General features: G+C 48.0%; 1 protein-coding gene across 2 annotated transcripts in view; it reads right to left on the bottom strand.

Annotated features, from left to right (window-relative positions):
• The window catches only part of Ano2 (anoctamin 2), a 347,394-nt gene that overhangs the window by 313,428 nt on the left and 7,594 nt on the right, over window positions 1–26,372 (bottom strand). The window contains exons 2-3 of one of the 2 annotated variants that reach the window (XM_052721782.1): window positions 13,146–13,321; window positions 11,518–11,841 (exon numbers count right to left, since the gene is read on the bottom strand). In XM_052721782.1, the coding sequence (XP_052577742.1) occupies window positions 11,518–11,841; window positions 13,146–13,321 (500 nt within the window). Of the gene's footprint in view, window positions 1–11,517; window positions 11,842–12,504; window positions 12,683–13,145; window positions 13,322–26,372 lie in introns of those variants that run through there. The other variant, XM_052721784.1, reaches the window with a different exon arrangement.

Here is a 26,372-nt window from a genome sequence, read left to right as displayed (position 1 = left end):
GAACTAAGCAGAAGATCCCAGACTGGAAGAGCTCTGAGATTCAGGAGCATGACCTCAGCCCTCAACTCCTGCAAATCATTGGTTCCTAAATGGAAACTCAATGCAGCAGAGAGAACACCATCAACACCTGGTCCAGGCCCAGACTCCAGTCCCTACAGAGTCCAACGTAAAACAGTAGAATGCAGCAGATGAGGCCCCACCCAAGCCAATGATTCCCCAAACTGGTTTCACATTCTGTAGACATCAGAATGACCCTAGGGTTCCCTGTGAGCCCCAAGGCCACATGGTAAGTCTCCTGAATCTTGTTAAGAAATTCACAACCGCTCTGACTTCAGCTGAGCTTCCGGGCAGGTGAAGACAGAGAACTGAAGGTAGGGTTCTGTCCTAGCTTGATTTCTATTCTGGGATTAAACCCCAGGGCCAAAGGCAACTTGGGCAGGAAAGGGTTTATTTGGCTTGTACTTCCACATCACTGTCTGTCACCGAGGGAAGCCAGGGCAGGAGCTCAAGGCAGAGACCATGGAGGAGTGCTGCTCACTGGCTTGCTCCCCTTGGCTTGCTCAGCTACCCTTCTTATACAACCCAGGACCACCTGTCCAGGGGTGGCACTGCCCACAGTGGGCTGCCTCATCCCACATTAAGCATTAATCAAGAAAATGCCCCCCCCCAGACTTGCCTACACATCAATCTTGTAAAAGCAACCACTCAATTGAGGTTCCATCTTACTAGATGACTGTAGCTTGTTGACAGTAACCATCCCAGGTCCCCAGCATGCATCTGTCCTTTTTAGTAGACACTAACTCAGCATACAGCCCTGCCAGCTGCCCCTGCCTTTATTCCCACCATAACTGCCATCTTGTGTCCCCCTTCTACTCATCATCCACAGACCAAGGAAGGCTGGGAGTACATAAGATGAGCTATGACTTTTGTTGGTGACCTGCCCACAAACAAATACATTATCACCTTTGAAGAAAGACCACCATTATACCCAAACCTACTAATCCACACACCTAAAACAAGAGTCAGCCTTCCAAACACAGTGCACAGTTGAATGTTGTAGGTTTGGGGATGGTAGGACAGGAAGGGGCCTTGAAGACCCACAGGACCCAGTTGTCTTTGCAAAACACTTTGCAAAGATCTGTAAACTCCCTGGATATTTAATTCCAACATTCAAACTCGGACTAGCCTTGTGGATAGATCCATGGAGCACAGAACCACAAAAAGCACAGCCTAGATTAAGTTGTGAAATGAAATATGGCTAGCCAACTCTGTGATTTTCTGTGCACATGCTTGCAATTTTCTGCCCTCCTCTATTGTAAGAAGAGTAATGGCTTCCAAAGGTTTAACAGAAGATACATAAGCAAAAATAAATACTGACAAAGTTACTGTACTCATGCAATTGCTCAGTGAGCCAGGAGAGCATTCTCAAGTTTTACTTCAGTTTGGAACCCTTTCTGTGGTACTAGTTCAAGGTTTGGGGCATGCTAGGCAAACGCTCTCCACTGACCTACATCCCAGCCCATGAATTTTTTATTTCAGTACAGACTACCTCAACCCAAGCTGTATAAAATCAGTATTGTCAGACTCATAATTTGGGAAGCCATGATTGATGACTAACCTTTTCCTGTCCCACATGAAGTATCAGCTCCAGGAAGCAGTAAGTAGGAGAGAGCAGGACCCAGGAATAGATGTCCCAGCCTCCTGCTCACTCCTTACTGGGCTCAAACAGACTGTGGCACTAACCACCTGCCTCCAAAGCACAGCGGCTGCACTAGTGATCGATTCACAAGTCCCAAAAGCCATGCCCCCAAAACAAGATTTCCTGGGACCTTTTAAAGCCTGTCAGTCCCCAGGCAGAAGCTGCAAGTGTCCCCAGCTGGCCTCCCTTCGCACAAGGCAGGCAAGGCTCCTGATAGGTGTATAGGTTTGGGGGAAGGTAGTCAAAGGTTTATCAACTTTTTTGAGGCATGGAAACCCAAGGCATACCAGTGAAATACCTTTCATCCTTGGAATGTTCATAAATGGATAATAAGGACAAGAAGACTAAGTTTCTAGGAAGGGGCTTTTCAAGTACGAACAGGCTGGGAATATGGTCAGTTAAGTGCTCGCCCAATGAGCATGATTACCTGCATTAAGATTCTCAACACTCATGAGAAAGCAGGATGTGGCAGTACCTACCTGAAATCCTGACACGGGGCGGGGGGGTGGGGAGGGGGAGAGGCAGAAAGATCCTTGGAGTTCACTGGCCAGCCAGCCTAACCTGCTTGGTGAGAGATGCTGTCTCCAAAGATGAAGTGGGTGGCTCCCAAGGACTAGTGCCCAAAGCTGGCCTCATAGGCACTCATATGCACACATACACACATGCTTGCACACCTGCAATCACAGGAACGTGTACATCCATGCACATACATTTTTAAAGTGTAAACAAATTTGTGAAATTAGTAACATACTTCTATATCCACACATTAAATAAAACTTATCATGCCAAAAATACATCACAACTCAAAAAAAATTACATAGAGATGAATGCAAAAAAATTTTAAAGATTCCCACCAGGACCAAGATGTGACCAAACTATGGTCATAGCCAGGCGGTGGTGGCGCACGCCTTTAATCCCAGCACTCGGGAGGCAAATCCAGGTGGATCTCTGTGAGTTCGAGGCCAGCCTGGTCTCCAGAGCAATATCCAGGAACCAAAACTACACAGAGAAACCCTATCTTGAAAAAAAAAAACCCTATGGTCATTCCTATTAGTGACAAAGTCGTGGAAACATGTAAATAGCATAGGGATTTGTCTGTAACTTTAATTGCAGTGAATGCTAACTTTCAGTTAAGTGGTGTGGTTGGTTTCCTGCCATCTGGGTTTCTGGATTCTAACCCTGAATTCCACTCATGAAATCTACAAGAAGGGAGAACTCCTACTGCATCCTGATGGCCCCAGGGGTCACCAGGTATAGCAGGCCAGTGGTGGCAGGAAGGCTCTCTCTGCACAGAAAGAACACTAACACTGAGGTGCCCCCCCCAAAAAAAAAACCACTCACCATCTGTCAATGGAGGTTGACCGGTTCTGCTGTGCACAAAACACAGTTAAACTCTCTTTGGTGGTTACTCTTCGCTGTCAACTGCGTTAAGAATCACATTGGGGATTGGTGAGGCACATCTGTGGGTGTCTATGATGGGACTCCCAGAAAGGATTAACTGAATGGGGAGATATACTCTGACTGTGGGCAGCTCCATCCCATAGGCCTGGGGTCCAGACATCACAAAGGGAAGGAGGGAGAAAGGCAGCCCAGTGTCAGCTTGCCCTTCTCTCTGCTTCCTATCTGCCGTGGGAAGACATTCTCTGACACATGCTCCCACCACCATGATGCTCTTCCGAAGTACATGAGGACAAGTAACCATGGAGGGAACCCTCGGAGACCAGGAACCAAATTAATCTTTCCTCCTTAAGGGTGTTTGTATTAGGCTTTCGGTCAGAGTGGCAATAAAAGCAACTAGTCCCAATGTGCACAGCCCACATCAACATCTTGGTGTACTACAGGTGAACCCTTCCTGAAGATTTGGTAAGCATGGGGACACAGCCCATTCACATCTGCCTGGACCCCATTACCTGGGATGGAGGCAGAGAAGGTGGCTTAACCGGGAGCCTTAAGGCAGGGTTAGGAGTTCCCACGTCACGCTCTGAGACTCTGTCCACATTTTACTGAGCTTCTGTATGGTTCTCTCATTAAGTCTGACCCACCTTGGAAGCAGGAGCTGAGTCTCATTAGCCCCTGTGTCACCAAGCCCAGGACCCAGGGCTTATGAGGGGCCTCAGAAACGTCACAGTTGAGAAACAAGAGAGACGGGTTCGAAGACTGAGTCCACCAAGTTCCTCCCCCAGCTGCCCTTTTGTCTCGGCAGTTGGAGGAACAGCACAAGCATGGAGAGTGAGCCTCGACCCGCAAGTGGCAAACGGAAAGGGGACCTCTTTCGCAGCGCGTGTCTCCTAGAGCCCAAAACACCCAGCAGTGCCGCAGCAGGAATGATCTGCAGGGGAGAGACCGATCGTTGCCCAACTCTCTCTTCACCACAGAGATGGGGAAATGGCCACAGGAAACTGGAATGATGTGTGGATGCCTGGCAGCCAGAATAGCCCATTATTGGGGTCCCATCTGTGAACCCCTAGTGCCATCATACCTGGAGCACCAGCAGGATTCCAGGCTCCCAGGAAGATAACTTAGCTTCTATGGAAACAGACTGACCAGGGTGGAAGTTAGCTCTTCCTGCCATGTGTGCGTGCACACGTTCTCTGTGGTCAGTTCACACTGACTAGTGTTGTGAGCTGCAAGCCACACTCTCTCCCAAACTACACACTTGCTACTCTCTAATGTGACTGAAAGGAATCACCCCAAATCTTCACAGTTGCAATGCTCTATGATCCCGTTTCTTCCCGAATAGCATGTGGTAACAGAAAACAAGCAAGACATACAGCCGGAAAACTGGGTGCCCCAGGCCAGAGCCCTTCACAAGGATAAGTGTGATTTGTGCCCTCTGGGATTATAGAATGGATATGACAAGTTAGATCCTGGGAGTCTCTTTCCAATGCTTTTGAGAGATCCAACAGACCACTAGAGGTGCCTGTTGGTGCAGATTAGGAGACTGGGGAAAGAACTCACCCAGACCCCTCTGTCTGCTCTCCCTAGACCCATTGCTCATTCAAATCCTTGACAATGTATTGTCTCCACAGCTGGGAAGGTAAAGATCCAAAGACTACCCCAGGGACTGGGAGTGAGGTTGCTAGGGTGAGCACTAGATGAGAAGACCGAATGCCCATTCTTGCTCATTTTTTTATCATAAGGAAATAGACACCTGGCTTGGGGTGGGGGTGGGGCTTCACCTCCATCTTTGCTCTCCTCTGGGTCCCCACCCCAGCCTGCCCACTGAGATCCGGTCCCACCTACCCTTCTGTGGCTCTGCTCTCAGCTGTCCCAGGGGATGGATGCTGGGCTGTCTTGTTGTGTCCTTAAATATCCCTCAGGGTAGAAAAGAGGCAAGAGAGAAGCCCAAGGCTCCAGCATGCTGCTCTGGAGTGGGAGTGAGGAACATATCCAAGACCGGGAAGAGATCCTCACACTCCTCAGAGCACAGCAGCCACACAAAGACAGGACAGGGGACGAAGCATCCCCAAACCCTGCGTCAGCACTTCCCTGCACTGGCCAGGCCCTTCCTGGGAACACACACCCCACCTTCTGAGGAGGCCAAAGACTCATTTCCCAATGGATTCAGTCAGGCTCTGAAGACCCTGTTCCCATAGAAGCATACCACCACCCTCACTCCAGTAGGAGCTGACTGCTCTGTGGATGCATGCCGCATACCTGCTACAGGAAGATTCCACAGGACACGGTCACCTTAGGAAACCAAACGGCAAGACTTTCAGGATTTGAAATCCTTCCTTCCCAGGAGGAAAAGCAAAGCAAGGCCTGGAATCGTAAGCGGAGAAGCTGGCTTGGCATGAGCTTTGGAAGTGCAAGATCAGCTGCGACAGGCCTCACCATCTCGCCTCAAGGCTAGGACTGCAGCAGGAAGGGAGAGATGCTCACCCAGGTAGCCTAGCGCTCTGGAGACCCAGAGGCCCAGGCTCCGGGGCTCACCACTCTGCAACTATTAATACATACTCCTGATATAAAAAAAGAGACACAGCACCCCTACTTCACTTCTCAAGATCTCAACTCCTGGCCCCTGTGAATCCTTGATGGGAGTGGCCCCCACCTACAGGACATTGGTGAAGACACGAGCAAAAGCATGCTTCATAGGACCACAGATCCAATCGGGAATGTCCCAAAGTCACCCAATTCCAATTCCTTCAAAGGAATAGTGTTTTAATCATTTAATAATAATAATAATAATAATAATAATCAATAATTCAGTCATTTAAGAAAAGAGTCTTTCGCAAAAGGAGATGGGAGAAGTCAAGAACTCCGTCACTGGCATTGAGAAAGTAAAAAGACTCCAATTCCCTTGCTTTCACTCCTGTCTCCAAATGGACCCTATTGAGAGGTCATGACCTCACACACCGCATATGTCCCTTTCCTGTCCCTTTGATGGAGTGCAGTCACTCAGGATCCACCGTCAGATGCCCAGGTCTACAGTCAGGAGATGATTACGTGTCCTGTGGCTCAAAGAGGAGTCTCCTCCCTGCAGAAAAGGGTTTTAGTCCCTTCTTGGTTCTCACCTGATACTAAGAGTGGGAGAGAAGAGCTTGTCACCTGGAAGGAAACTAGGGTTCCTGGGGCCCCCCAGTCAGCACACTGCCCACCCAGTGTCTGACTCTGCCAGAAACCATTCAAAGAGCTGCTGATGGTGATAGAACATGCTCAGTAGTGTCAGCATCAGCAATCAGTCCTCTGGTACCCGAACCCCAGGAAAGCTAACCTCCTCAATCCAGGGGCATCTGGCACCCTACAGATACCTTCTCCTCCACTCCTGTTTCAAAGATATACCTGCACGGACTTTGAGATGTCAAGGCCTGAAGGATGCAGTGAGGTCTTGCCTGAAAGTGTCTGAACAGTCTCCCAGCATCTGCCCATACTACATACCACACAGGCTCTGGGACTCCCCTCCCCAAATGCCCCTAGTGACACCATGCATCTTAATCTCCATTCTGTCCTGCTGGCTCTTTAGTCCAATGTGGAAGGCTTGGAAGGTATGGATGGACAGGTGGGACCTCCTAGCACTTCCACAGAGACCTTATCCAACTTACTCCACAGGCCCACCGGAACTAGAGGAGTGTTGGTTATGGCAGAGCGCACTCCTAAACTGCTGCACTTGGCTTCCCATTTAGAAGAGTCGTGCATATCTGAAGGAGTGGTCCTCAGTTATATCAGTGGGTGACAAGGATGCAAGTACCTCTGTGAGCCACAAGCATCTCCGAGGGTGGTCCTAACATATTATCATCAGCTGGCCGAGCAGGCGGAAGCACACAGGCTAGCTCCTATCCCTCTGATAACACTCAGAATTGCCTTCGAAGGATGAGCATGGATGAGTCAATCCAATAAAATTCACACTCAAAGCAAAACAAAACAAAAAAACTGAAGCAGCACCTGTAGGGTGTGCAGCAGCCCCATCCTGGCCAAAGAAAGGGACAGAAAGGGATGCTGCCATATTCAGAGCCTGGCGGACACAAAGTTCTTTTCCAAGTGAATAACTTTAATGGGCATCTGATTAAAAACCCTTTTTTCCATTTCACTGTTCTTAAAGTCAAAGTGAAATCAGAGCCTAAAAGACAACCCAGCCCAGAAGAGGAAGAACAATCAAGCAGGTGGGACCCGTGCACCTGCTCTTTAAACCGCCGATTGCCGATTTCCTACAAGGCCCCTCTCCTAAGAAGTACCCACCCTCCAGGCTCATGCTCAAAGACTGAGGCTGAGAACCTTGACATGGAGTTGTTCAGAAACCCGCAGGCTCCATGGTGACTCTCTCACCAAAGTTTAGCAGCAAAACATGGGGGGCAAGAACATGATGAAATGCTAGCCTTGCAGGGGCTGGCAGTTTACCCTTGGTCCTGTTGGGGTAGCCCACAGAGAGTGAGAGGCATCCTAATGTCCCTTTCTATGAGGGGGATGATATGGTCAACTGTGGTGACTGCCCTTTGGAATACGTGCAGAGCATGGAGGATCTGGACTCCAGCGCTGAAACAGAAAAGCAAGCAAAGGGAGCTGTAAAAAGTGCATTTTAAGTGAATTTAAAATGGGCAGAGTCCCCAAAAAATGTCAGCACCAAAAGGAACCTGAAGAAATAAGATGATGAAATACAATGTTATAGCCCAGAAGGGGAGTCTAGAGTAAAGGACAGGCAGTCAGAAGCAAATCTGAATAGAACATGGAGTTTAGTTAATAACAATGTGTCGACCTTGACTCATTAATTTAACAAGAGTGCCACATTAATAAGAAAGTAATAACAGGGGAAGCTGGGCACAGGGTAGGACCACAGAGCTCTGTATACCACTTCCAATTTTCCTATAACGATAAAACAGTTCTAAATAATAGTCTATTTTTAAAACAGGGAAAAATTACAAAATTGCATACATTTTGCAGAACCATGATGTACTAGAACGATTGCCTATGGAGAGAGTAGGCAGTGACAGCTGAGGGGAGTGTTTGCAGATGATGAGAATGATAACGGGGTGCCATGGGTGCGGAGGGCAGTTAACTTTTTCCCCCATGTAAGCCCAACACCAATTGGGAGTACTTATCAGAGAGAGGGATCTTACAAGAGAGTGGGTCATGATGGCACCGTGAGTGGGATGACAGGAAGGTTCAGGGAGGCTGAGCCCAGGGAGGAGAAGAGTTCACTGGACCTTAGAGCCAGGATGGGGCTTGAGAGCCAGGGAGAGGCTTTGAGAGTTGTACAATAGAGACAACTATCTAGGACAAGATCCACCTCCCTATCTAACAACAGTCACTCAGCTGTCTCTGTGCCCTCTAGATTCTCAGCCTAGGTCAGGAGCACTGGGTAGAGGGCACTAAGGATTGTGCAGATACACTGATGGCCGTGATAAATGACCAGGCCAGCCACAGTGGAACTCAGCTCAATGTCAAATACATTATTTCCAATACCACACGAAGCACGTTTGAGCTATATTTTAAAAAATTCTGCAAAGTTACTCACGGTTGATCTGAAATTCAGTTTTAATGAAGCATCTGCACTTGTTATATGTGGAAGTTCTGAATAATAACAGCAGTGTGCTGCTTGGGCTACTTCATCTGTTTGATTTGTTCCATCTTTTTACCAACCCTGGGAAGGATGCACCGTTCCTGTTTACAGGCAAGGAAACTCTGACTTTGAGGTCAAGCAACCTGCCCAAGGTCCTGAGTTAGTAAAAGATGCATGAGAGGCCAGCACACCTAATCAGCCTTCTGAGGGCCCCTCCTGAGGGTGACCTACACTGTTTCCCAATCAAGTCCTCTACTCCCTGACATTGGAGACAGCTGTATGGACTGCAAGCCGCTCCTTGTATGGCCATGACCTTGGAGACACCTGCTCAGGTGACTCCTAGCAGAAGGACCAAATGAACTTTGGGTTTCAAACAGCAAAAATCAGAAGTCCACAGTAAAGGGGCCCAAAGTAATCCAACAGGTCACAATCTCTCCTACTGGTGAGAAGGTGACCTAGAAGATCACCTCCTGCCACATGGGGTCTGGATGAGCCCTGTAACTCAGAACCACAGGGCCTGGGCCATGCATCCCACCTCAGGACACAGAAGGAATGATGTCCTCTGAGGTCCCCTTCCAGTATGAAGACAGCCTTAATGTAAATCTTACAAATTAGATTTCAGATGAGAATACCTTCCCAACTTTAAGCACGTCACTTTTTAAAACAGCTTAGTCCTAAACGTGATGCCTTCATTGAACCCCTCCCCTCAAGGTTCAGGGACCTATTTGGAAGAGGCAAAGCACTGATTGTAAAAGGTGATGGATGAGTCCAAGGAAACGGTCTTCCGGACGCAACAGGACTGATGCACATATGAACTTCTGGGGACGGGGACAGCATGCACAGGACCTGCACAGGCTCAAGCCAGATGGGTTCCCAGCACTGAGAAGGGAAAGTGGTCCAGGGCTTCCACCCCTAACCAAGAAGCTATCTGCAGCTGATACCTGCTGCCAGAGGGAAAATCAGTCTCCTCCAATGCAGTGTCACTGGAACTATCCACCACACTCTAGGCAGACCAGGTGCTCAAGAGTAGGTGGCCAACACAAAACAAACTCCTCGGCCTTTGTGCAGACTTTTTGTTTCGTTTTGTTTTGTTATGGCATTTTGTATCTTACTGGTATTTTGTTTGTTTTGATTTCTGTTTGATTGTTTTAGGCAGTTGTTTTTGGGGGGAGCACATAAAGTTGGGTGGGTAAGGAGGTAAGGAGAACCTGGGAGGAGTTAGGGGAGTGGAAAAACATGATCAAAACATTGCATGAAAAAAAATTAGTATAAAAATCATAATAAGCCAGGCAGTGGTGGCGCATGCCTTTAATCCCAGCACTCAGGTGGCACAGCCAGGCAGATCTCTGTGAGTTCGAGGCCAGCCTGGTCTACAGAGTGAGATCCAGGACAGGCACCAAAACTACACAGAGAAACCCTGTCTCGGAAAAAAAAAAAAAAGTCATATAAGCACTCAGGCTCCTTATTTGAAAAGTAACAACCTCCTTGCTGGGCTGTGGTAATACATTGTGGTTTCAGTGTTAGATGGGAAAAAAATGAAAACACCTAGCATAATGTCTTGTATACATGAGGTGCTCAATAAGTTTCCTCTAAAGGGCCAACCATTTACACAACCAGTCCTTATTAGACACCTACTGTGAGAGATTCTATCCAAGGTTCTGGGGATGTAGCAGGAAATGAAACAAAGTCCCTATGTCATGGAGTTGGTGGGGCACAGATAAAGATGAACCTACCACATTGCTGTAGGTAGCGGTGCTGGACTAAACAGGATTGAGAAACGTAGAGCAGGGGCCAGGGATGGAGAGTGAAAGACATGATGAGATTTTATCGGGGGTGGCCAGGGAAGGAGGAAAGGGACCTGAAGTGAGGGCATGAGCATGCCTGGGTCTGAGCAAGTGTCCCTGGAAGAGAGGGCTCCATCAAAGTCAACATGCCGAAGCCAGGGTGATACCAACCCACAACTAAGGGTAGGCTGGTGGCTGACCTGGAATGGAGGAGAGGAGGAGGCCAGGGGAGATTAGAGACAGACAGATTTGGAAGAAATAGTAAGGGCAGAATATTTTGAAAAGATCAGAGTGTTACAGATAGGCAGATATATGGATGGATGGGTGGATGGATAGTTGGGTGGGTGGGTGGATGGATAGTTGAGTGGGTGGGTGGGTGGGTGGATAGTTGAGTGGGTGGGTGGGTGGGTGGGTGGATGGGTGGGTGGATGGATAGTTGAGTGGGTGGGTGGGTGGGTGGGTGGATGGGTGGGTTTCCATGGATTGCCTTAGTCTGCTTGCCAGAGGTGATATACAGATGTGCATACACATACACACACACATACACAAAGTTACAGATTTGTAAAAATATATTCAAAGGTGTCCCATTCAGTTCCCTAAAGTATCTCATGACAGATTCCTCAGGGAGCTCTGAGAAAGCCTATCCCTTTCTGAAGAAGAACCCTATATCCCCACAGAGGAACTTAGATCCAAGTTCAACAGGAAAATCAGGTCTTCACGCAAGGAAACCACTCTGGAGAAAGCCACAGACCTTCAGGCAGCCTTGTCCTTCCTTTGGTCTCTAACCAGACTGTCAGATGCTTTGTGTGTGCATGACTAGGAGTGGGCATGGCACACCACCGCCACCCCACAGCAGCATAGAACCTCTTGGCCAAAGTCACCACAATGCCAAGACTCTCCTGCAAGGCCTTGAGCAAAAGTATCTGCTTCACATAAAAAAAAATAAGTTGTCTGCTAGAGCAAAGCCAAAGCTTTCTTGAGGTAGCACTGATCACCAGGGGCCCATCCTACCCTGAGACCTGTAGCCTGGTCAGCCTCACCTCCAAGTCCTTCTCCAGCTCCAGCCCGGCTGCCATCAGGTTGTGTTCAAATTCATCTCGCTGCTCCCTCCTTTCCTCTTCCAGAGCATCCAGCGGCCCAAGTTCGACATCACCGGGGCCTCCTGCACGGCGCTCTTTGCCTGTCTCCCCATTGGAGATAACAGCCAGTGAATGTCCAGGGGAGCCATGACCCTGGTGTGCTCCTCGTTTCCGGTAGTGGTATGCAAGCACATAGTCTACTTTCCTCTGGTTGTCATGGAAGTGCATTCGGCTCAGACGGGCTTCTGATGGGGCTTCATTGGCGTCCAGGTAGTTATTGATGACCTGGCCAGAGAAAGGAACACAGGTTAGATCAGATGAGTAAGGTGGCTAAGAGGATGTCCTGGTTCTCTGGGACAGACTAAGAGGCAAGTCTCTCGGATCCAGAGGCCCTGCCTGTCCAATGAAAGAATCTGCAGCCTAGGCCCGCCTGTCACATGTAGCCCTCCATGCACATGTGCAGTCAGGTCATCAGTACCTTCCCACATACTCTGGTATCCAGTGCATGCAATACCACACACACACACACACACACACACAGAGAGAGAGAGAGAGAGAGAGAGAGAGAGAGAGAGAGAGAGAGAGAGAGAGAGAGAGACAGACAGAGACAGACAGACAGACAGACACAGAGATACAGAGGCAGAGAGAGACAGGGAGGCTGCACACACAGCAGCACACCCTTCCCAGTCCACACAGCCTGCCCCCAGCCCTGAAGCCCATGCGCACTCCTGCTCATGAACACATACCTAACACCCGCAGGCAGTCCCCTCCACTCACACCTCCCTGATTCAGCACTTCTGCACACATGTCAAGGCGTCCATGCGCACAGGCACACAAAGGCAACCTAACGCACAACCCGCCAGGTGCACCCACACACGTGCCACTCCTTGCAGAGCAAGCTGCACGTGAGCCGCGAACACTCTCTGTAAGCACACACAGAATACTTACTGGCAGGTGCTCTGGATCCATCACAATAAGGACCAATTTCCAGTCTCCTCTCCCACCCGCAGGAATTCACTGGACACGCTGCCTCTCACAAAGCCACATCCTCCTCCTCTCCCTCCTCCCCAGCCACTAGAAAGGACCCCGCTGGTGACAGAAAGGGAGCAACTGAGGGCTCCTCTATCCTCCACTCTAGACTGGAGAGGTAGAGAGAAGAGGAGGGAAGAGAGCGAGGCGGAGCAGGCCAGGGACCTGCCTCCCTCCCTCTGGGTGTTTCCTTGTTTATTACTGGTTTGATACCCAGCTGCCTCAGCAGCCACCTGAGAGGTCACCGGGGCAACCAGATGAAATGCCAGGCACAGGAGAGAGGCTCGGAGCCACCACAGCTGAGGAGACGGGGTTTCTCAGGCCTGTGGGAACTGAGCCTGGGAGCCTACAGGCCAACAGGTAGGAATCATCTGCCTCTCCCCTTCTCATTTCCAGACCCTTCCCTGAAGAGGAAAGCCAGGGTTGCTGGAAAGTGTGCCTGGCTCGGAGAAAGAGGAGATTAAAGGGCTCGACCAAAAACCCAGGGCTTTTCACGTAAGCACACGCAAGCCTCAAACGGCAGGATGGCCAGGTGGGAAGCTCCCTCAGGATGTACTCACAGTGCTGTCACGGGAACACGCTCTCCTGGAGACCTGGCTAGAGTGTTGGCTAGAACTGTCCCTCTGACCTGGGACCCGCGGACTTGGCACTTTGAGGTACTGTTTGGGGCCCTGGCCTCCTCTGGCCACTGTCCTCGAACTCAGCCGTCGTGGAGATCCAGGGAGCAGAGGGATGTCTGTGAGAAAGACAAGAGAGGTAACACAAGTTCAGGTGACAGGACTCTCAAGACACAGAATCTAAGGCAGTGAGAAAAAGACCCCGTGGCTCCGTGGAAATGGCCTGCGCTTTGCTTACAGCCTTATCTGCAGCCTTATCTCACCACATTTATTTTGGCTGATGGGAGTAAAAGTAAGTGGTAACTCCCCTACCAAACACACACACACACACACACACACACACACACACACACACACACACACACCCAGGTCACAGCTGTCATAATCTCATGAGTACATGTGTGTACTCAACATGCAACGGTAACCCAGGGCATGGTGCCCGCTGGGCAAAGCTCTCCACCACTGACCCACTGTTGTTCTGTCCCTACTTTGTCCTGGAGGCCATGAGAGTTGGCCAGCAAGTCTGCAGTCTGAGACAAGAAGAAAGCATCCCGTGAGCCAGGGTGGGTGGAGCACCTCCCAGGGACACAGGACTGTAGGGTCTCTCCCAGGGCGTCAAGGCCTGTAGGTGCCCTGGACAGCCCTACACCTGCAAGGAAGGAGCCAGGGCAGAGCAACAATGGACCCACTGAGGCAGCAGTGGACCCGTGGAGCAGGAAACATCTTTCAGTGCCCTTGAGGAGTTCTCATACACCTATTATTCAGGCCAACTTCTAAGAGACCTGCAGCCCTTTTCTGGCCCTCTCCAGCCAGGGGCCCTGAGTCACTAAAGTCTTATAGCTGGTCAGACACACTCTACGCTCTATTCTCATCTCTAGGAAACTCCAGCCAACCTGTGTGCCTGTGCCTGAACCTCAGCTCCAGCCCGTGTGCCTGAACCTCCTCAGCTCCAGTCAGTGTGCCTGAACCTCAGCTCCAGCCTGTGTGCCTGAACCTCCTCAGCTCCAGTCAGTGTGCCTGAACCTCAGCTCCAGCCCGTGTGCCTGAACCTCCTCAGCTCCAGTCAGTGTGCCTGAACCTCAGCTCCAGCCAGTGTACCTGAACCTCAGCTCCAGCCAGTGTACCTGAACCTCAGCTCCATCGTTTCTTTTCTTTCTCTCTTTCTCTCTCTTTCTCTCTTTCTTTCTTTCTTTCTTTCTTTCTTTCTTTCTTTTCTTTTCTTTTTTTTTGTTTTGTTTTTTCAAGACAGGGTTTCTCTGTGTAGTCTTGGCTGTCCTGGAACTCACTCTATAGACCAGGCTGGCCTTGAACTCACAGAGATCCACCTGCCTCTGCCTCCCAAGTGCTGGGATTAAAGGCGTGCGCCACCACCGCCCGGTAGCTCCATCATTTCTTTTTTTTTTTTTTTTTTTTTTTTTTGGTTTTTCGAGACAGGGTTTCTCTGTGTAGCTTTGCGCCTTTCCTGGATCTCGCGCTGTAGACCAGGCTGGCCTCGAACTCACAGAGATCCGCCTGCCTCTGCCTCCCGAGTGCTGGGATTAAAGGCGTGCGCCACCACCGCCCGGCGCTCCATCATTTCTTAACGCTGCGGCCATGTAAGGCTTGTTTCTTCAGCTACTTGAAGGGCAGGTGTGGAGATGAGAACAGAATTCATCCCAAACACACCAAGTAGTGATTAGCTTCTGAATTCACAATAAAAGGTGATGATAATGATTATGATTCTTATTTTCATTGTAAGCACCACATGAGCAGTAACACCTGTACATTCAGATTGCTCCTAAGTACCTGGAATGAATGTATGGCAGTTCTTGAAACATAGTCAAGGCTGAGGGGAGAGGTGATTGGTAGAGCATATTCCCCCACTGGAAAAAAGAACATCTCAATCACTATGAGATCAGTTACCAACTGTTATGCATCCAGCTATCTGCCAAATTGTTTGTTCCTAGGAGTCTAGAACATGTGGTACTGAACTCGAGAAGCATGGCCTCCTTAAGATGTATCTGTGTCATTATTTATAATAGCCAGAACCTGGAAACAACCTAGATGCCCGTCAACAGAAGAATGGATTAAGAAAATGTGGTACATATACACAGTGGAGTACTACCCAGCAGTAAAAAACAATGACATCCTAAAATTTGCAGGCAAATGGATGGAACTAGAAAATAGCATCCTGAGTGAGGTAATCCAGGCTCAGAAAGACAAACATGGTATGTACCCACTCATAAGTGGATACTAGATGTAAAGCAAAGCATAACCAGACTGCAACCCACAGCTCCAGAGAAGCTAGGTAACAAGGAGGACCCAAAGAGGAACATATGGATCATCCTGGGAAGGAGAAATAGATGGTATCTCCTGAGTAAACTGGGGGTGGGGGAATGGAGGGCAGGGGATGGGGTGTGAGAATATAAGGGAACAGGATGGTCATGATGGAACAGGGACAGAGTGGGAGAGCAATGAATGAAAATCTTGATAGAAGGAGACATCATGGGGATAGGGAGAAACCTGGTGCTAGGGAAGTTCCCAGGAATCCACAAGGATGACCCCAGCTTAGACGACTAGCATAATGGAGAGGGTGCCTGAGCTGGCCTACCCCGGTAATCAGATTGATGAATACCCTGTCATCATAGAGACTTCATCCAGTAACTGATGGAAGCAGATGCAGAGATCCACGGCCAAGCACCAGGCCAAGCTCCAGGAGTCCAGTGGAACAGAGATCTTATGAGCAAGGGGGGGGTCAAGATCATGATGGGGAAACCTACAAAGACAACCAAACTAAACTAGTGGGAACTCATGAACAGCTGTGGAGCCTGCATGGGACTGGACTAGGCCCTCCGAATAAGCAAGACAGTTGTGTAGCTTGGTCTGTTTAAGGGGCCCCCTGGCAATAGGATCAGGATCCATCCCTGGTGCATAGGCTGTTTTTTTTTTTTTTTTTGGAGCCCATTACCTATGGTGGGACACCTTGCACAGCCTTGATGCAGGAGGAGGGGCTTGGACCTGAATGTACCAGGCTTTGCTGACTCTCCACAGGAGGCCTTACCTTTTCAGAGGAGGGGATGGTGGTGGGTTGGGGGGGGAGGTTGAGGGGGCAGCAGGAGGAGGGATGAGATGGGAATCTATGGATGGTATGTAAAATGAATTAAAAAAATTCTTAATAAAGGGGGGAAAAGATGTTGCTGTGTGCGGGGAAACTTGATTGTGACCAGCAGGATTGTTGTAGCTTGAATGTAAAATGTCCCCTGCAGCCTTGAATGTTTAAATGCTTGCTCTGAAGCTGGTAGTCCTATTTAGGGAGGCCATGAAACCTTTCAGAGGTGGAATCTGCTGGAGGAAGTGGGTCATTAGAAGCGAGTCCTGAGGCTTTATAGCCCAGCTTCACTTCCGATTCATCCCCTGCTTCCTGACTACCTGTATTCCCTACTTCCTGCGATGCGACCAGCCAGCCTGCCATTCCTGCTGCCTGCCGTGTCTTCTCCAACACATCCCTTCAAACTCTAAGCCAGTATAGACCTTTCCTTCCTTAAAATGTTTCTCTGGCACTTCCTCACCGCAACCAGAAAAGTCACTAATGCTAGGCAAATGTCTACGACACACCCTTCTGAGTGGAGGCTCTTAACTGTGGGAGACCAAAAAGTGTAAGACATCAAATTAGGACTCAAACCTGGGTCTTGAAGACTGAATAACTTCTGAAGATCGGGGGAAATCAGGAAGATCCTCCCCAGAGACAGAACACACATCTGGCAATCTGACAATGGTCACCCAGCTCAGGACACTAAGGGGAGGGCTCCATCCTTTGGCGCCATCTCGCCCCATTTTTCTTCCTTTGTGTCTTTCTGCATGCCTATGCCTCAACTGGCCCCGGGCAGAACTTAGACCAGAAAGATCATATCTCAGAGAAAGTCTTAAATCTTCTGCTCTTAAAGTCCCACGATAGTCCAAATGCACAACTCTGAGATGATAAGGATGATTCTCGTCTACAACCCCCTGACCCTGGCAGTTATCTTCCAATAATCACAAATCACAGCTGAGAAGCAATCCAAAGCTTTGGTCAAACCACTGTATAGCGTCTCCTAGGAAGCCCTGGGGCCTCCAGAGCACCCACCGGCCATCTTGGCTATACCCTCTGCTTCCTCTGGGCCGAATGCCTCACAACCGCCTGGAGTCTCTGCTTTTGTGACAATCCGCCAGCCGCTCCGTTGATTAGGATGGAGCATATGGTTCAATTTCCCCCACTCTAGATAGGGATACCAAGCAGAGATCTGGAGACACAGATCTGGTTTGTACCATCAGGTGAAGGCTGTGGAGGCGTGAGTGAGACCTGGCCATCAGGAAGGAAGGTCCACACACTCCTAGAGACTCCTAAGAAGCTCAGAGGTGAAAGTGGATCCATGAGAAGTCAAGACCATCACACATTAGCCCATCCATCTGGAAATGCCCTTTCTCTTCACTCTTCATTCTCTTGGCTCTTACCACGTTATCTTGAACATCAAACAGGTGCCTGGGAATTGGTGTGTACAGGTGTCATGAGGACAGCAGATACAGCTTACTCATCTCTACATCAGTTGGATAGATGCTGCCGAGGGTGGGACCTCGAGCCTCACCACACTTAACGTCTTCCTGGATGCTACAAATGTTATTATCGTCTATCACTGACTTCTAAATTTTACTGTCTACCCTTAGTCTCCCCTAGGCACAGTTGCACACATTGCCCTACCTGTGTGGCACCTGCACTTGAATGGCTGAGAGCCCCTCAAAGTCAACATGCCCCAAACCAGACTGCTGGTCTTCTCCCAGCAAGATTCTTTTTCAGGGTCCCGCACTCCATCCATGCTCTGGATGCCCTGTACACTCAGAACACAGCCAGAAATCTAGAAACATCTGGAAATCCATCTGCCCTCATACCCCATATCCCATTTGACACCAACCCTATACATTTGACTCCTGAAACATCTGCTAATCCAGTTGTGTTTTTCGCCTTTACACAACCTAGTGCCAACCCTCACCCTCGTGCTCCTAGACTTCAGTGATAGCCTGCTAGCAACCGTCCCTGCTGTCACCCTTACACCCCACCCCCATTGCTGTTGTGAGTGCATGAGGACGGTGATCCTATCATGTCCAGAAGATGCTGTTTCACCTCAGTCCTCCCGACCTCTGGCTTGTACAATGTTTCCACCCCCTCATCCATGATGGTCACTGAGCCTTGGCAGGGAGGATGACACAGATGTCCTATTTATGAATGACCACTCTGCACATACTTATTCCCAAGGATATTTCTGAAAGCCTCAAAAGATCTGTAACAAGCAATGACACCAATGCAGCACCAATAACAAGCATCCCAGGAATGCTTGCTAGACTTCATCAGGTCTGCCAAGAACTACCGCATACATACTTCAAACTATTCCATAAAACAAAAGGGAAGAAGTACTTCCAAGATCCTTCTTGAAGCCTGGATTGCCTTCCTACCTAAAGCAGGCAAGAATCCAACTAAAACACAACACTATATCCCCATTTCTTTGATTAATATAGATGCCAAAATCTTCAGTAAAATCCCCACAAACAGAATTTGACAATGTAAAGCAGGCAAGAATCCAACTAAAACACAAAACTATATCCCCATTTCTTTGATTAATATAGATGCCAAAATCTTCAGTAAAATCCCCACAAACAGAATTTGACAACGTACTTTAAAAATCATATGCCATGGCCAAGACAGTTCAACATGCACAAATCAATAAATGAAATACAGTATTTAAGTAGAAGCAGGACAAAAAAGTCACATGATTATCTCAATAGCCACAGAAAAAAAAACCTGACAAATCACTCCATCATCATAAAAGTCCTGAAGAAACTATCGTTTACATCGTTAGTTTGTATAGTTACAGTTCAATAGTTAGTTTACATTGCTAGTTTATATAGTTACAGTTTAGTAGTTTATATAGTTTAATAGTTTATGTAGCTATAGTTTATATATAACTGAAGAAACTAACATACCTCAACACAAGGGCTGTCTCCAACAGGCTGACAGCCAACGTCATTCTGAACGAGGAAAGATGAAATCACTTCCTCTAAACTCAGGAACAGGATAGAGGTGTCCTATCTCTACAGTCTTGGTCAATATAGCACTTGAATTCTTAGCCAGAACAGTAAAGTGAGAGAAAGAAAGAAATAGGAAAGAACAGAATTGATCTCCGTTTGCAGACAGTATGACCCTACACTTAGAAGATCCTGCAGTCTCCATTAACACTTTTAAGACCCAATTTCTTTTAATTTCAGGAAAACAACAAGATATAAAACCAATATACAAAGATCAATACCTTTTATATACTAATAAAGAACCTAGAGAGAGAGAGAAATCAGAAAAGCAAACCCATTCATCATAGCCTCAAAAAGATCATGTTACTTAGGGATAAATCTAACCATAGAGGCAAGAAAAGGGACAGGGGAGCTCTAAAACAAACACTATAAGATACTAAAGAAAGAAATTGAAGAAGACACTAGAAGTTGCAAATTTATTCCGAGTTCCTGACTCAGTGGAATTACTATTTTTATAAACAGCATGCTACTAAAAGCAATCCACAAAGTCAATGAAGCCCCCGTCTAAATTCCAGTGACATCACAAACTTTCCCCGCCTATCCAGCTCCGAATGCCAAAAGCTATGGGCTCCCCAGGCTCTTGACCACTCTCCACAAACTGGCCTCACCTTCCCAGCTTCTGGTGCTGACAGGTAAGGGCTTCCTAGACCTCAATTGCTCAGCTCAAGCTTTCCACACGCAGCCAGCATCCAGTGCCAACAAGTAAGGGCGACACTTCGATCATGAGCCCCAAACTTTCCCCATTCACTTGTCTCCAAGTCTTACGTCTTCTTATCCTTCCCAACCCATCCCACTACTCTGGTCAAAGTCTCTGGCATTGTCTGTAGCTCCCATATGCCTGTTTGCCATAGCTTCCTACAGAGCTTCCCAGACTCAGTTAGGAGAAGCAATGGCCATTGTCTATCCCACTGAAGTCCAGGCGGACAGACTTCTTCCTCATCTGAGACTACCACATTTTATCCTTTGGGTTCAGTCTTGGCTATTTCAGTTCAGTGGCACCAAAGAAGAGCTCTGTTCCTTCTTGCTGAGGACAACTCCAAACTCCACACTTTGTAAGGCTACAGGTGCCTTAGGTCAAATGGAAGATTTGAAGAGAAAAATAAAATAAAGCATATGGAATTCAGGCCAGGAGAGGTCCCTGTCTAAACAAGCAAACAGGTAGAGGCAGCTTTCAGAGCCTACCTACACATGCCCTGAGCTCCTTCCCTCAGCCCTCTCCTGTTTCGATATACCTCATTCTATTCCACCATTCCCCATTCCCCACCAGAGATCTCCCATACCCATCCCTTCATTTAATCCTTGGTTGCCTTCATGACTAAGTTTATTTACACTAAACAAATAGCACAAGGTGACATTCCCATACAACATAAGTAAAAAAGCATTTTGAAAACATTAGTAGGTTCGTTGGATGGAGGTCTTAGTCTGAAGGCACAATCTCTAATGAGGACATTGATGGAGGCTGGCACTTGATAGGAGAAATGCTGTGAGGCAGAGGTTCTATCTGAATCCTTCAAATCATACCAAATACACACAGAGAGAGCAAGAGACAAACAGAGACAAAAACAGACAGACAGACAGACAACATGGCAGGAATCTTCCAGCTTACTGCATAGGATTAGAGGTAGAACATGCATTCAAACAGTGGCAAAGGACAGGAGCTCAAGAAAAGTTCAGGCAGGACCAGAGGCAATGCTAGGAGCAAGGTAAGGGGCTCACTGGTCAGAGACAGAACAGGAAGTGGGGTCAGCAGGTGCAGGACAGAGGGCAAAGTGAGTCATCAAGGCCCTGGAGCCTCCCCAGAGGTGGCAGGAGCAGACTTCCCTCCCAAGGGTGCTGGGCTTCCAGGCAGCAGAGCTTTACCTCCAGGCTTCCCCCTTAGCATCATCGCTGTCTCGTCACTAACTACAGATGAGTGAAGGGTGAAACACCCTGACTTTTTAAAAGGCAGCCTCAGCCAGATGTTCAACACCAGCACTAGGGAGGCTGAGGCAAGAAGGCTTCCACAGCTCTATGGCCAGTGAGTACCAGGCAAGCTAGACAATGAGACTTTCTCTCAAAAGTAGAAAGGACAGTCTCCATCACTGCATCTCAAGGTCACTGCTTCTGGCAAGAATAGTCAGATCCAGGACAATCAGAGTGAGACATAGCACCCTCATCCTCCAAGGTTAAGAACAGGGATCCGGGTAGCAAGGGTCCTAAGCATGGGTGACTCTCCTTGGGAGCTTCAGAGAGACTTGGGCACTTCCACATTTGAAGGCCTTCATCAACATGATCCATCTTAGGATGGTTTTTCAACCTTGTGGTGGTGTGAAAGTGTACCCATCCAATTATTCTCACTATCACTGTAGTATTTAACAAATTACCTGAGATATCAACACTTTGTTATAAAGACAGCTTTGTAATAGGTGGGTTTGCCCATCTGTGTACAATGTCAGTATTCTGAACATGTTTAAAGGCAAATAGAATATAGTTCTGAATGGATGGGGAGGGCTGAAACAGGGGGATCAAATGGGAAGGGTGAGGGAATAAGGGGTAAGGGAGGGAATAGAGAGAGAGAGAGCTAAAATTAAGGGCCATTTGAGGGGTAGTATGGAACCCTAATACAGAAGAAGCTGTATTAGGTATATACATATATGAAGGGGATATAAACGAAATCACAAAATAATAGGGATAGACAGAGCTCCAACTGGCCATCGCTTGTCACCAAATGAAGCTTCCAGTAACAGAGATGGGTTACATCTAATTGAGTTGTTGGTCAAAGAGGTCCCATGGGAATCCCCAAACAACCCAGGCTGTTGCCAAGACTATGTTGTTCTCCACAAACTGACAGCAAGGCCCCATTGCTGAAGACAGCACCTACACAACTCATTGAACATGGAGAAGTTGAGGTGGTGCCTACATAGAGCCTTCACTCCTATGTTCTAGCATCTTTGGTACAGGAAGGTACTTCGCAGGGCACCAAAAGAGAAATGTGAACACCAATCCAGCCACAAACCCTTTTATCTACAATGCTGTCCCACCTGCGAAATATGCTAGGGCAGGAGTGTCACAAAGCTTGTGGGAGTAACCAGCCAATATCTGATTTGACGTAAGGTCCACTCCACAAGATGGAATCCATACCCAACACAGTTTGGACGACTGAGAACCAGAGACCCAGGGCCAAATCAAATACTACTGTTCTAAAAAATAATTTTTTAAAAAAATGAAGCAATAAAATGACTCCTACTGACATTCTGCTATACTTATAGATCAGTGCCTTATTCAGTCATCATCAGAGACGCTTCCTCCTGCAGCAGATGGGAACAAATACAGAGACTCACAGCTAGTTGTTATGCAGAGAATGAGAGACCTTTGAACCCTCAGCCCTAAATGGGATGTCTCTCTCTAATCTCTCCCCTCAGGGTTCAGGGAACCCCAAAGAAGAGGAAGCAGAAAGAGTGTAAGAGCCAGAGGGGACAGAGGACACCAGGGAAACAAGGCCCTCTACATCACCATGAGCAAAGCTCATGTGAATCACAGAGACTGGAGCAGCATGCACAGGGCCTGCGTGGGTCTGCACTAGGTCCTCTGCATTTATATTGTGGCTTCCAGTTTAGTGTTACTCTGGGGTTCCTGAGTGTGCAAACCAGTGGTCTCTGATTCTTGTGCCTTCTTTTGAGCTTTGTTGTTGTTGTTGTTGTTGGTTGGTTGGTTGGTCGGTTGGTTGGTTGGTTTTTTGTTTCAAGACAGGGTTTCTCTGTGTAGCCCTGGCTGTGCTGGAACTCACTCTGTAGACCAGGCTGGCCTCGAACTCACAGAGATCCACCTGCCTCTGCCTCCCGAGTGCTGGGATTAAAGGCTTGCGCCACCACCGCCCGGCTCTCTTGGGCTCTTTTCCTTCTGTTTGTTTGTCTTGTCCAACTCCTGTGTGATAGTTTTTGTCTTATCTTATTATATTTTATTTTGTTATATTTTATCATTATTCCTTAGAAGCCTATTTGTTTTCTAAGAGATGAGAAAAGGAGTGGATCTGGATGGGAGGGGAAAGGAGGAGGAGCTGGGAGAAGTAGAGGGAGGGGGAACCATAATTGGCATTTATTATGTAAGAAAAAAATCTATTTTCAATAAAAGGAAAAATAAAGTAGTCTGGGAGAGGTGTATTAAATACATTTCCACATACAGTATTTTCCAGACTGGTTTGCTGGGATGTGGTCCTGTCATAAATCAGGGAACATCTCTGTCCTGGAATGGATGGAATTCCATGTCTTCATCATTGTCTTTGTTGTAGTCAGAACCCGCACTTCTGCTGAGCTCTCCTGAATGAACTTGAGGCATCAGTTTCCAGCTGGAGCCCAATTGTCTTGCTGATCACCCCACACCTTGCCCTGCAGGTCCTAAGGAGCAGAACCTCCCACAGCCTCCAATGCAACCACACGAAGCCGGTCCTGCCACACAAGAAAAGCCTTTTGCAAATTTCCTCCTTAGCCCTGCTTGCCTTACAGCTCAGACACAGATGAACAACCCCATTCCTGATGACAGTATTGCCACAGTTAGCATCTTCACCTGGTACCAGCACAGACCCTAACCTTCTGCACAGACCTCCCTGTCACTGATCTTCTGTTCCTCCCTGTTGTGATTTGAATCGAAAATATCTCCCACAGGCATCTGAACAATTAGTTTTCAGGTGGCGGCATTATTTGGAAAGACTGGAAACTTTAAGACTTGGGGCTTTGGCTTCATTGAAAAAACATGGGTCACTGGAGGGTGGACATTGAGGGTTACAACCTAACCTCACTTCTAGACTAAGTGTTCTCTCTCTCCTCTCCTCTCCTTCCCTCTTTCCCTCCTCTTCTCTTCCTCCCTCTCCTCCTCCTTCCTCCTCTTTCTCCTCCTCTCTCCATTCCTCCCTCCCTCCCTTCCTTTTTTCCTCCCTCCATCTCTCCTTCCTGATGATGCCATGTAGCCAGCAAGAACTCTACACCTCAACTACCACAGAGTCTCCAATGAATGGACTCACCACCCACAATGCCTTTCCACCATAACGGACTGTATCCCCTCAAACCATGTGCCCAAATAAGTCTTTCCTCCGCTGAGTTGCTTCTTGCCGGGTACATAGTCACAGCAACGGGAAAGGGAACTAACAAACGATCTCTCCTCCTTGGCTCACATGGCTCAGGCTGCCATTGTGAAGCAAGTGGACCAAGCCATTCCCATCTGCGGGCTTTCTACTCTTGTGGGGAGGAAAAACAAGCTTTCTAATGTGTTCACATAGGGCTTTTCACGATCCACTCCACATCTACCTGTCTGAACTGCTTTGTTTTTCTATTTATCAGTGAGACTTTCTCCCTCATTCTCCCCTCGGCCCACTCGGTCTTATACCATACACACCCTCCACCATGGTGTAAGCATACCTGGCCATCCCCTGGAAGGGTGGGGCTGCTATGTACAATCTTCTATATCTCCGTTCATTCATTTCCCAGAGACATTTAGCTTGCTGTGCACTGGAGGGATGTTGAGATTATAAGGCTGAACAGAATGCAGTCCTTTGCAACAAGCCCTCGGTTCTCACAGGGAAGAAAGATGACTAACAAAAGAAGACCAAAGTCCTCCACTCTGTCTAGCGGTGTCAGGAAAGGCCCCAGAGAACAGGACTTGTTGTTTGTTTGTTTGTTTGTTTTCTAAGAACTATCTCACTATAGCACAGGCTGTCCTAACTCACAAATCTCCTGCCTCTACCTCCTAAATGCTGGGGTGACGAGTATGAAACTCATCTGGAGGGTAGGAATAGGCACCTGCAGTGAGCAAGGGAGGAAAAGAGATTCCAAGAGGAAGGCAGGCAGCCCTTTGGTCCTGAGAGGCGATCCCTGGGCTCCTGGGATCAAGGACTCATCTCTGCCTCTTCTTTCCCACCCACAGTCCTGCTGGTTGCCAGCTGTGCGAAGTCTGAAGCACAGAAAGGACCCTTTGAGATATTAAAATAAACATTTTATCATGTCCTGGAAGGCCTTTATCATCTTTTATATTCTTTTCAGCTTTCCCAATACTTTCTCCTGCTTGGTCATGCTCATGTGTATGCTTGCATTCTCTCTCTCTCTCTCTCTCTCTCTCTCTCTGTCTGTGTGTGTGTGTGTGTGTGTGTGTGTGTGTGTGTGTGTGTGTGTGTGTTCTGAATGAAATTCCTGCAGCTCCCATGGGATGACCTGCTTTTCCTCTTCTTTGGTCTTTGGTATTGTCTTTCTTTGATTCTGAACATCTCTCTCCAGCTCCATAACCATTGCCAGACCCCACTGTTAATATTCAAGGTCATAATTTATAGTAATGCAATATGATTTTAAGCAGAGGAGCAACATAACATAATTAGAATTATATTCTAAAGACCACACTGGCTATAGTGAGGACAAATGGGGTGTCTGTGGAAGAATGGATGGGAGATGGGGATGGATAGACAGAGGGTTCCTCAGGGCCTTACTGCTACAAATGACCTTCATGAATGGAGGGACCTTTTGTTTCATGGGTCACAGTGTTACTATAAAATCTTCATTGTCTTGGGACTTAGCAAGCGACTGAGCGTTCTCTTTCCTAATGCCTCCATCAGACATAAACACTGCTGAGCTGTTAGATTTCCAGGTATCTGCTGGAGCAGATACCTGAGCTACATCAACTGAGCAAGAGTTTCTTTGGGATCATGGAGATTTCAGCCCATGGGAGGTTGTCTCTGGTGCTTTGGGACCTATAAGAAGACAGCCCAGGATGGTACAAGTATTTGGTGATGGAAGCTGTGTCTGCCTCATAGGAGCCTGGAAGCCATAAAAATGGAGACACTGGGGTTCTGATATCCCTTTCAAACACATGGCCCCAAATACCTCACCGCATCCCATTAGCCACTGCCTTCCGGAACCTCCTGCCACTTCTGAAGTTGCCCCATATCCATGTAGGATGACAAGCGGAGGGCCAAACCTTCAACACATGGGTCTTTGAGGGACACAGAAGATCCAAACTGTAGCAATTCCTCATTAGCCAAACCCATTCAAAACCTGATCTCACTGGCAGGCTCAGGCATCTTGTTTGTATCAACTCATTTAACCTTTTGATAATCCT

This window comes from Peromyscus californicus, unplaced genomic scaffold (genome assembly GCF_007827085.1).
Source record: "Peromyscus californicus insignis strain IS unplaced genomic scaffold, ASM782708v3 Scaffold_6__1_contigs__length_162567912, whole genome shotgun sequence".
Taxonomy (NCBI): Eukaryota; Metazoa; Chordata; class Mammalia; order Rodentia; family Cricetidae; genus Peromyscus; species Peromyscus californicus.
Note: the sequence above shows the minus strand (reverse complement) of the source record. Positions and strands in the feature narration are given on the sequence as shown.